The 12,538-nt window shown below is 35.7% G+C and overlaps 1 protein-coding gene across 2 annotated transcripts in view; it reads right to left on the bottom strand.

Annotated features, from left to right (window-relative positions):
• NFXL1 (nuclear transcription factor, X-box binding like 1) overlaps positions 1-12,538 on the bottom strand; it is a 47,380-nt gene that overhangs the window by 19,537 nt on the left and 15,305 nt on the right. For both annotated transcript variants that reach the window (XM_065697727.1, XM_065697719.1), the window contains exons 13-18: positions 12,231-12,387; positions 11,440-11,531; positions 10,319-10,340; positions 4,180-4,320; positions 1,564-1,730; positions 744-813 (exon numbers count right to left, since the gene is read on the bottom strand). In XM_065697727.1, the coding sequence (XP_065553799.1) occupies positions 744-813; positions 1,564-1,730; positions 4,180-4,320; positions 10,319-10,340; positions 11,440-11,531; positions 12,231-12,387 (649 nt within the window). The remainder of the gene's footprint in view (positions 1-743; positions 814-1,563; positions 1,731-4,179; positions 4,321-10,318; positions 10,341-11,439; positions 11,532-12,230; positions 12,388-12,538) is intronic.

Below are 12,538 nucleotides of genomic sequence, written 5' to 3'. Positions count from 1 at the left end.
CCTGAAACATGACTAAGCTCTTACTGATGAAAATTTGGTAGCTTTTCCAACCAGCTCCTCTCCAGTTCAAAAAGCTTTATTACTCAGAAGCTATATTTAACACGAATCTTCCTTACTGATGCCTATATACACTGGTTCATAGTCTAAGCATCATGCAGTAAGGATAATTCTTCTGTTTTACAGCAACCCTTTAGATATACCCAGATATAATAGAAAAATTACCTGGCTTGTCTATTTCATGCTACTTAACATAGATTTCATTAACGCAGCAGGGCATTATTAACTCATCTCACTCATTAATTATAAAATTTGCCCTCCCCAGACTGCTGCACAGACAGGGATTACCAGATCTGCACTCAGATGTGAAAAATTGCAAGCAAAATTCTCAGTATTTTTCATAATCAAACAGCATCCCATTATTTTGAAGATATAAATTCAAGACCAGTTTTTAACCACATTACAGGACATACTCTTCCACATTCAACCACATATGCATGCTTAAAACATTCAAGCCATTAATGCCTTGGAGACAAATCTCTGATCATTCAACATAGCCTTCTAATTTGACAGCAAGACATTAATAACTGTCCTCTTGAGTACAGTTTACCAACCACCTTCACACCTATCATGTAGCATATTCATTTAGAGTAAGCTTCCCTAGCTTGTTTGGCCTATGAAAGTGTATCAAAAGCCTTACAAAATTCCACACACTCATCAAGTATTTCTTTGCTAATATGGCTTACCTCTTTTGGACACTGATTTTTGCAGGAAATAAGAAGTTCCTTTTCTATTAAATCAGCGCTTGTTAGTTTTCTGTAAAAGGAAAGACATATTTGTGATAAATTCCATATTAAAACCAACAAAAGTCAGTATGATTAGGGGCATTTTTAAAGTATATCTCACTGTAAAGGAAAGTGCTTTAATCTGTCCATAGTCTGTGGGACTAATATAAACTACACCATTTCACAGACAAAATCACATGAATTTAGAGGATTTGAGGTACCTTAAAGAAAATGCACAAAGAGGAACATACATGCATGGGACGAATGTTTTCAGAGCAATACACAAAGGATAATGCTTAAATCCACGAGCCTTGTACTTAGTAAAGCCTAGCTTACCTTTTAGCCACACACATGATTAAAAAGGAATATAAATGATTACTAACATATTTTCCAATTAAAATAACTACAGTTTTAAGTGCATCAGTTGTAAAGACTCTGTACATTGACTACATTAATTCTAATTCTTGATATAAAATTCTTTATTTACTGTAAAAGAACCACACATTGCTCAAACATTATGTAGATTACTATATATTTGCATAATTCAAAATACTGTAAAAATAGTTCTGCTCATGAGACTCTATACATTTGTAATTTTAGCAGTAACACCAAATAAAACACTGACAAATTTTAAATAGAAAAAGACCCATCAAATTACAAATTATAACTTCAAGGAGAAATTTTGTAACTTGCTGTAAGAGTATCTCCATCCCCTAACATTTCATATGGTTTCCAGTTAGTACCATTCAAATGAAAAGTTAGATGCAGTTCTGACACTTACAAGCATTCAATATACAGTATTGACAGTTTGCAGTGGCACTTTATTTTAAGCATCTGGAGACATGATGGGCAATCCCCAGGGTGACAAGGCAAAACACATCGGTGAGGGCAGCCGGGTGGCCGGGGCTTGGTACACTCCTCTTCACACTGCAAACATTCTGGACCTGCCTAACAAAATTAAAGGAAAAAAAAAATCCCTAAAGTAAGTGCCAAACATTTGTTTGCTAGCTGCCATTAACAAGCTTTTATGAAGAAGAAAGAGTTGGGGTGGTTTTGCTAAGGGAACACAGCTACTCAGTAAGATATTCCTCAAGCAAAAATAATTATTAAAATATGCTTTTAAAAGAAAAGAAGAAATGCCAGTGTTTGTCAGTCAGAGAAAGAGTTCCGTTTTGCTTCCTGGGCATAAAAGGACCTTTTAATATTAGTGCTTTGGAAAATTGCCATTAAGCCTCTTCATTCTTTATGGCAAATTGTTAGAAGTAATTTCATGTTCAGAACTAACTTTTCCCACCTACCATGTCATTGTAATACTTTAGTCATGACACACTGCTCTGTAATACAGGGGTGGGGAGATTTGTTTGCTTGCTTTTAAGAGGCAAGCTTTCAGTCATTCTGTTTCCATACGGGTGCAATATTTTATATAATCTTCCATATAGCATTAGCTTAGGTATATGCTGGGAGCTGCTGAAGTGCTGCTTCTGGTCCATACACTACACTAAGTCTACAAGAGCTGAGGTGTCATCCGCATTCCAGGTGGATGCAATCAACATCAGCACAGTAAATCAAGCTCAATTTCTATTCGTATTCTTATCTCAATAACTTTTTCAGAACCCCAGTCTGCAAATACACACAGACAGATTGATCATGATGATTTACCAACTGAACCTACTACATAGCACAGCATTTAAGGCCCACCACCACATTTAAAATCTCACTTTCACATAAGTTAAAGACAATTTATCCATGACTGAAGCTACACCAGGCTTCCCCAAAAAGGGCTAATTCCATGCCAACATTTCACTTTACACTGTTCAAAATAAGAGCATGGCATAAGTATATAAGCTTTTAATAGTTTCTCCCCATTTTCTTCCAGTTGCCATTTCTTCTGCTTCCACAGTTGAACAATGTTTGCTGAAGTTTAAAAATGAACTTTTGTACAATAAGAATTTACAAAACCTAACCCCTGAAAATTCACATCTAAGACAATAGCAACTGAAAGCAACTACAAAAGTGTGATATAAAATTTAACAGTAGGTAAAAGCAAAGAGTTGGCCTTTCTGCAACATTTTCTAACAACATGAAGAGCAAACCAAAATTCCAGACAGAAAATCACTACTCAGACATACAAGCAAGGAATTTAATCAGCCCTTTTCTGACTACAACTGCAATTTAGTCTACCAAAACAACAGAACAAAAGCTCTAAAGGTCAAAAGCAACTTGAGTTTATAAAAAAAGTCAAAGAACATTGAGGCATTAGATTTACCCATACTTCAAAGGTACACAGATTCCAGTTTTTTTGAGAGCCTATTGTCTCATTCAAATGGAGCTAGGAATAATCCTGGCCCATTCACATTTTAATTGGTTTAACTGAAGCAGTAGGCAGCCAGCCTTTTATAACTGGAGATGCTTAAACAACTGTCACTCACAGAATTTACTGATGTCACCCTACTGCTGCAAGTTACTGTTCCACAATTGCACTAATGGCTCATACTCCTCACACAAAAGCTCCACAATCATATAGCTACAATATATACAATTATTAGACGACATATACTTCTATGGTTGGATTCCACAGGGATATCATCTTATTTAAGTTAAAAATGTAACAGCAAGCTAAAATATATTTGTTTTGTACCCAGCTGAATGCTTGCTCAGTTTTCCAAGTGCCCAGAGACTTGTAACATTTTCTTCAAGTAATGCTTTAAAAACTTAAAAACTCTTTTCCTCCAAACCATGATTCCCTCAAACCACAACTCCCTCAAACCACAAGCTATATGCATTTTGACTACTCAAAACTAAAACAATTTTCAGCTTTGTAGTTACATTTTTTTGTTTCATATTCCCTTCAGCAACTTACCCCTACATCACCTTAATTGCATAAATGACACTTTTTAATAGGCACTGATAAACATGAGTATCTTTAAGAAGTCTTCACCTATTCCGCAACATTTTCAAACTGCTCCCCTAAAGATTTGCTGGCCTCCTCAAGCCATTTAAGGCTCTCCTCAGTAAATAGTTTCCCCAGTAGATTGCAAGTGCTGTTGTCTACAGGTGTTATCAGTAGTTCAGTTAATCTTGACAGTTAAAAAACCGACTTCAGAAAGACTTGCCAAGGGTGTTAAATGAGGTTTTGGTGAAAACAAAGTAATGTATGTCAATATAAACCAAAAAAGGGTGTAGTATTTGCAAAATATATAATATTGTCTCAATTTTATAGTCTAAAGAAGTACAGATTAGCTATATATCACAGCATCAATGGGAACAGAACACAGCCAAGTCTCCCATTGGAATGTGGAATAGATCCTGTGCTTTCCAGCTTATTTATTTTCCAGTTAAAACTGAAAACAATTTAAAAAAATACATAAAAACAAAAGCAAAACAGAAATCAACCTACCTTCTTTCCATCTGCACTACTGTTCAATTTAGTAACATGATGACATTCTTTCATACAGGTATGATTCTGACAAGCCAGAAGCCGCCCACAAGATCTTTTACATGAGTAGGGATTTGCAGAGTGACACGGGAATGGACTAACCTAAAAGTTAAATATATAAAAAAAATATGTTTATATAGATAGTGCATATATATACACATGCTACACGTGTATTGTGTGTGATACATATATCTACACACACAGGGCTTTCACAGGGCTAATTGTGTTATGGTCATCATAAACCTAAATCATTTTACAATTCTACAAACAGAAAACAACCTGGAAGCAAGGAATTCTGTAAGCCAAATACCAACTATATCAAATATGACTCCCAGGAGTGGGAAAGGGCAGAAGAAGTGTTTCTATGACAGGTCTTATATTTGTACTGTTTAATTTGTTGTTAATGCTCCAGTTAACGGAGCTTTGCAGTGCTATTTAGAGTAACTATTTAGAAGCCTTTAATCTTCATTGCTACTCAGAGTGAAAACTCCTAACTTGGTTAATTAAGTTACTTCCCTGAAGTTGAACAAGTCCCTCCATATCGCAAGTATGAGAGGAAACTGGCTGTTCCCATTTTCCAACCATTACATAATATTCGCATGAAAAAAATTAGTTTCTGTGATGCTGTCAAAAAAAAATAAATTTCTATCATAATTTCACAGACAAAACCAGAAATTATTTGTGATGTTATTACACAATAGGCTAATGTGACATAACTCACTGTGACTAGACTAAGGGTGTGATTTTGTGTTATAGCTTAAGATGACAGATTTGCACTGTACCCCTCCCTTTTCTCTCTTCCAAATCTACAGTCTTAACTGCACACTCCTATCACTTACTTTGAACAAGTCCTACCACACATCTGTCTTTAGAGCAAGACAACTCAATCAAAATGGAAGAAATTAATAGGAAAAGCTTCCTTGTGTTTTGCTAGGTTTGCAAGTAGATTGGATGTACAATCAGGAACTGAAATGAGAGAAGAGAGAATGGTCCCCCATGGGACACAGTGAGGGACATTCTCCTTTCAGCACTGTCCATGTTGATTTCCCTTAACCATAAAGCAAAAATATACAAAGTTGAATTTTAGTCCACTTGCTTATAAAAATGCTTTCTAGCCTTCACCCAGAAAAAGGACTGTATTCTTCATCAAATCACTGCAAAATCCAATTAATTTCACAAGACTTCTGAACTCCTCATCCTGAGTCACCAAGACTCCATGAACAGGAGTCTGCATGCCATGCTGAAGACCAAGAATGGAATACACAGGAGAAAACCTTGAAGCTATCAGGTCCAAACACTCTCACATCCGTATGTCAGAGCTGAAGCTCATTATGCTGGCTAAAGCACCAATACAGCCATAGCAAGTAATCCGAGTGTTCAGTTCATACAACCCCCTGCAAACATCCTACAACTAGGTCTCTGATTGCTTATGCTCCTGGTGACCAAGGAGCAAAAGCCAGTAACAGGCCTAATAAAAAGGGTTTGAAGCAGAGAATATACTATACCCAGTGAGCACACATTAATTACCAAAGCTTTTATTGTTCCTAATATCCTACCCTTTCTCCTCCTCCCCCACCTCCTTCCTCTGCCTTTCTCAGAGTCACAACTTTCTTTCAGTAGCAACAGAAGTAGCCAAAGGATGCTGGGAGTTAAGAGAATGAAAGAAAAGTTGTATTAAACATGAAGATCTGCCACTGACCGCTTACTTAGCTTCCCTATTACCATTCCATTTTTTTATGACTACTGCTTTTGGTGTGGCTCAGGCAGTGACAGCAGATGAGAGGAATAATAGTAGATTAGACCTGTGGTTGCACAGCTCAGTCATGGTGATGAGACTTTTTACCAGTTTACTAGTCTTCTATCAGATATGGGCACAACCACTAGTGTCAGTTAAAGTGAATTAGCAGAAGCAGATAATGCCTTCTATTGACATCCCTCAAGTACACTGGATGAGATGGAATGTCGAACAATGCTAGGGTCAGTGGAGCATGCAAGCCAGCAAGGCAACAGTGGCAGCTTTCAGATGGCCAACTGTGGAGAGCATTCCAACCCTCTAGCTACTAATAAATGGTAAGAGTCTTCTGGAAACAATTGACATTGTAGCAACAAATAGAAGAATTTCAATTAATTTAAACCTACATTATGTCTTCAAATTTTGTCTTAATTCCTTAACAAGTCAATCTGTTCTGGGTATCAGTAACTAATCCAAAGGACAAAGCAGAAAAAAGGTTTTGGAATGAAATGGCTAAATGGAGGTCTTTACTCTTCCTACAAAGACAAGTATCACAGAAGCCACAAACTCCAGGAGGCTGATGAGCTGAAGTGTAACAAAAATGCAGATGACAACTAGAAGTACTTTATAAAATCTGACTCGAAAAAGAAAGAGAATAAGGAGGCATCATCATAAGAACACAGGTCATGCACAGGATAAGGAAAGGCAGACAAGAAAGGACAAGAAAACTTTCAGCAGCTTTCCAGCACAACTCCCAGATGGTTAAAAGCAAGTAACAGATACATCAACCAGAGTATGAAAACAAAAATCAAGCACAATGGGGCAGGCTAATTTTGGAAACATCTGTAAGCTATTTAGTCATAAAGATGAATCTCATTAAGTTTTACATAATATTTTACCTAGAGACAAAGTAATGATCTTCCTTTTATAAATGAAACACTTAAGAAAAAAAAAAAAAGCTTTTCAAAAACCTAGAATAATAAAATAATAAAACAGCATTTAATGCTCCTACCCAACCCCCCCACCCCCAGATAAACCCTACTCACCCCACAAAAAAAGAAAAAAAAAAAAAAAAGAAAAACCAAGAAGAAGAAAGAGTTCTATCTGCCAGGGTACAACAAGACTGATACTACAGGATATTCAAAATAGTCATGAAGGAAACAAAATCAGAACACTTTCCTTCCCCTATAATGTTAATGAAATGAAGCAACTTCAAGAGAATTAAATACAGCAGATGAACTAATACTATCTCCAGTTAAGATTTCCCTGTTTGTCCTCATTTACTTTGTATGGGATTTAATTAATATTTTCCCAGAAAAATGGACTTTGAACATAAACATTAGCTCTCATAATCTAAAAGACTGCATGTATGCTACTGCTATAAAATGCCAATGCTTAGAGCAGTTCAAAGTAAACCATGACGTTTTCATTTTGGGATGGCAGCAACTGTTGATGATAGGTGATTTTTCTGACCAATAACCTGAAACAAAATTGAGAGCTACTTTTAAGCACCTACAAATCCAAGAATAAACAGTTATTAATTTTTCTAAATATCTGTAAAAACATCCAAAACTTACACAGAAAAAAGAAATTTAAAAGGCTGTCCACTGTAGCTAAAAGAAATCCTATTTTAAGTTAAACATCATGTAGAATCATACCTCTACTGAACACAGATTTTATACAATTACATCGTCTGAAAAGTAGTTTTAAGTCTTTTGTTTCAAGTGATAAATTGCTTGTTCTAAACACCCAAAGACATGTAAGAGCTCAAATGAAATCAATCTCCTAAAACTAAACTAAATGCCAAACTGAAATTTAAAAGTAACAAATAAAAAACCACACCACCACACAGATCCCCAACAAAACAGCCAACTCCAATGCCTACACAAATCAAAATTATTGCTCAAGTAAAAATACAAACACAGTAAATTTGCTTATTATACAAGCCCTGAAGTATTTGCTTTTATTCTCTCTTCTACTCATCACCTGCAGACATCCTGGTAAAATACAAGATGACTATAATTAGTTTCATTCCTAGGTCTTACTTTTATACCTCCTCCATTATAGAATACACAACAACAGTCCAGTGTAAACAGCAACATAGCACAACTATCAGCCCCTCTTCACAACAAAACCTTGCTTGAGAAAATTGCTACTTTCATCACTTGTGAAAAGTCCACATTTCCTAGTGAAAACCCCTCAGGGGCTGAAACCTGCTATAGGAGGGAAGTGCTCATAAATACACACAACTGTTTTCTCTTGTTAGCAAAAGTAAAATAAACAGGGGAAGTTTAGATTGGATATAAGGAAGAAGTTCTTTACTGTAAGGGTGGTGAGGCACTGGAATGGGTTGCCCAGGGAAGTTGTAAATGCTCCATCCCTGGCAGTGTTCAGAGCCTTGCGTGACATGGTTTAATGTCTGGTGTCCCTGCCCATGGCAGGGGGTTTGGAACTAGACAATCTTAAGGTCCTTTCCAACCCTAACTATTCTATGATTCTGTGATTAGTTTGAGGCAGGATCACTTGTAAAAGCCAATGTAGCTGTAAAACACTGAACAGACTTTAAGAGTTTTTTTCTTCCCAGAGATCTCAGTACAACATAAAAAGGTACAATGCACATGAAATACACCATAAACACTCCCTCACACATATATTAGCAAATCATTCTTTTTGTTGACTGCTGTTAAAATCTCAAATATTAGCACATTTAATTCTATGCCAAAAACTGCTAAACTTCAGCAGGAAGGAAGCACTGCACTCTTGTGGCCAAGAGAAGGAACATTTAATCTAGAATATCATTTAGCATCAATAATTTAAATAATTAAAGTCAGGCATAGACTAAGGGATTTTTCCTTATTTTCTATACTGAGCCATAAAGAAAACATGACCCAAAGCCACTGACTGATTTTGCCAAGACTAACATCCAACAGAGAAGGGATTTTTTTTATTAATTCTGAAATAAGTACTTATGTAGTAATTGGAACCATTTTCTCTAATAAGAACCACCATACTGTCCTCTGTTAAGGAGAAAGACAAACTTCACAACAACGTACATATGAATAGTACCAAATCAGTAACATTGTCTAGAGTAATTTATATATTGGGTCAATTGACCACAGGCTATATTTCGTTTATACATAAATTCATGAGAGTTAGGGTGAGATTCGATTATGTCCTGTCACAAAACATGTCACTGACTCAATAAAACACTGGCTGATACACCTGCAATTTTTACTGTGGAAAACAAAACCAAAACCCAGTTGTTTCAAGAACAAATAGGCACATTGTGCACTCAAAATGGATGAGGAGAACATTCTTCTTTAGCAACCAACAAGGTGTCAAAATAGCTCTATGGAAGCTGTACTCATGGCTTTGCTGAATTAGTGAATGTCCTGTACAAACAGACTGTGGACACGTAAACTTTGTTAACAGCATTTGTAGATGTTGCCATCACGTAATTGAGCCACCATCGCAACACATACAAAAAGATTATTAAATAAAAAAGTATTTTTTAAGCATTTTTTAGTTTTTACTGTTCTCTAGAATTTTTACTATCTTAAAATGCAATTAGGTTTGTTATGGTATTATTAGCTACACTTCGATAGTGTATTTTATTTACTTTGATAGTAGATTCTATGCCAGACTTAATAGTAGACAAAGCCTTAATAGCAATAGGGACTTTTTAAATATTAGTTTACCGAAACAGAGAAAAATGAGCTGATATTAGATTTCATAACTTTTAGAAATTACTGTGAATAATGATGATGGTTATTTAGCTTCAAGTGTCACTTAGATTTTCTTCTGATGTAAGCCAAAACAGACAATGACTTAATCCAAAACTGGAGAAGGCTGCACACCAACAAGACAAGCTAACAAGTAACATTGTCTGATTTCATCCATGCATGCTTAGATCCAAGTCACACGAGAATTTTCATTTCCCACACTATGTTCCTTATCCTTTTATAAAAAACATAGCAGTTTCTAGGACTCAGGAAAGTGTGTTACAGGGACAGAATAATAACTGCAGAATGAGGGGAAAAAACCCAAACAGAAGTACATACTGAAAAGAGCTCTGAAAAAAAATTAAACACTATTTAAGCTATTTAAAAACTGCAAGAATACACAAATAGCTTCATAAATCTTGAGTTTAAATTTCTGTCCAAGAGTTCAAAAAAGTCAAGTAGTTATATATTCTCCAAAAAGGAACTAAAATACTTTCCCATATGCAAGCCCTTGTGATAAGGTACTTCATTGGTTTTAAAATACTAAAAAGCATATATTTCTCTTTAAGACTTCTTTTTTTTTTGCAAACTGACAAAGTGAGATGTCCTTCATATTCCACTTTAAAAGGCAGTTTCCATGACTCACCTCATGCTGCCCAAGACACTCCCTGTTGAAGAGAGAAAAATCGGAGATTTAGAAAACACATATGTCTTTGATACAGGACTTAAAACGGTGACAGTGCTTTTCACACAAAAATAACCCCATCTATTTTCAGAAAGTGCAGACTAAGAGAAAAGCACCTACCTATGCAAATCAATGCCTTATTTTCAACAGGTGTTTGTTTGTATTACTGTATGATAGCAATCCCTAAACAGTGTTTCACGTGCAGATTAATTTTAGTTGTATATAAAATTAATAATTTTTATTTTAGAAAAGTACCAGAATTGCTTCCAAATATCTTCTCCTTTGTGTCAGAACTAGAACAATCTCGTATTCTTATGTTTATCCTTTCAGAATGGTCTACCATTCCTTGAAAGAACCGCACATTGATCAGAATTCCAAAGGTATTAAATGCTGACTCAAACACTGATCTCCTAAAACTTAAATCAATCTTTTGTTCAATTCATTTTGAAAAATCATCATTTTCTTCTTACGTCTGATTTCACATCTGTCATCTCCTTCCCAAGTATTATTCCTGACAACTTCTCTAACACAAAGCTACAGATGGCCTTTAGGACAGCAGGATATTAACAAGAGCTATCAGTCTTCCGCCTACTATGAAAAGCAAATGCAGCACAGGACCCTGTTCTTCACTCTACACAGCCCAATTAGCTTTTCAACATAATCTTCCCATATCCAAGCTAATTCGGCTTTTAGGACCTCTGCATTCTACTGCAGAATGTTTCTGCTCCACTACAATGGAAAACTGCTCACTTAGCATGATTGCCTTCTGCCATGTAACTACTAAATCTATGGATGACAGATTTCCCATTGCAACTTTGCATTCAAGTTGAGAAGTAATGGTGTCAGATGAACTACTAGATGCATGAAAAACTGGCTGGACACTATCAATCCTTTCATACAGTGAGCACACACTACAAAATCATCTATTAAACAACCACCAGTGCTCCCAGTTTTATGAGAATGGCATTCACATAGGCTTTCTGCATCTGAAGAGGAAAATACAGTTATTTTCATGTCCACCTCTACAAGAAGATAAAAAGAGAAAAATATATTTCCATACCAAAACTTTCTTTTATACTTACACTGGTATAGGAACCTCACAGGGAGGGCATGGCAGTGCAGTTTGAATAAAAGCTGGCTCAGATGGCTGTTCCCAAGGACCTGCAGACTGATGCTGAAAGCAAAAGACAACAGTAGTTGAATACAAAACACAAATTGAACTATCTGCTTGACCATAAATAAACTTGTCATCTGAAGAAATCCCAGTTTTAACAAATCCACATACACATTATAATTTCATCCTTAGCACGGTTAAGGATAGGAAAACAAAGGCTTGTGGTCCTGCTGCTAAAAATCAAACACAAAGCCACACAACAAAAAACACCCAGCAAAACAATTCTAAGCATTTAATAGAGGTAAAAAAATAAATCAATATGCAATTACTAAACAAGTTCAGTTATCATCATGCAGTGCATATGTCATGTTTATTGATGCCAAACAACATCTCATTTGTAACTCATGCAAATTTTGATCATTTAGTAAACAGAAGTTAAAATTGATTTTTTGTTCTTATGTTAAAAGTAATTGCTTACATTTGAAATTAAACACTTGCAACACAACTGACAAAAATCAGTTCCTGAGTAACTATAACTGCTGCAAACTGCACAGTCAATTATATATATTATAAAATTAATTAGACTACAACAAAGGAGCTAGAATCACTTAATTTCTCAGTTAAGCAGTATGTGTACCTCTGTGCTTATTTATTTATTTACTCTGCACTCCAAAAGCCTCCAACATAAGATTAAGGTCAAACAACTGCTGCTCATGCTTTAGAGAACAAATAACACACCATTTTTCACTGTTTACTTACTGAACCCGTTTGCTTCACAAGTGCTTCATCATGACAAGAAGCAGGGCACAAATGGCCACACGCTAATGTTTTCTGGCAGGACTGACGGCATGGAGGACATCGACCAAAGTGACAGTAGTGTTTCTCCTGGGTAGGGTGGTGACAGGTAGGTGGTCGACTGAAGTAAAATCAAAGAATGAATCAATATGACAGCAAGAAATATTACAGAAAGTAAGTTACAGTCACTGGACAATTATGCTCAAAATAAAAAGATGAACAAGTTATTGTTTTTAAAATTAGTTTACTTATCACCTTCAGCTGTGGCTAAT

This window comes from Lathamus discolor, chromosome 1 (assembly GCF_037157495.1).
Source record: "Lathamus discolor isolate bLatDis1 chromosome 1, bLatDis1.hap1, whole genome shotgun sequence".
NCBI classification, from domain to species: Eukaryota; Metazoa; Chordata; class Aves; order Psittaciformes; family Psittacidae; genus Lathamus; species Lathamus discolor.
The sequence above is the reverse complement of the archived record's forward strand: the minus strand, read 5'-3'. Positions and strand labels throughout refer to the sequence as shown.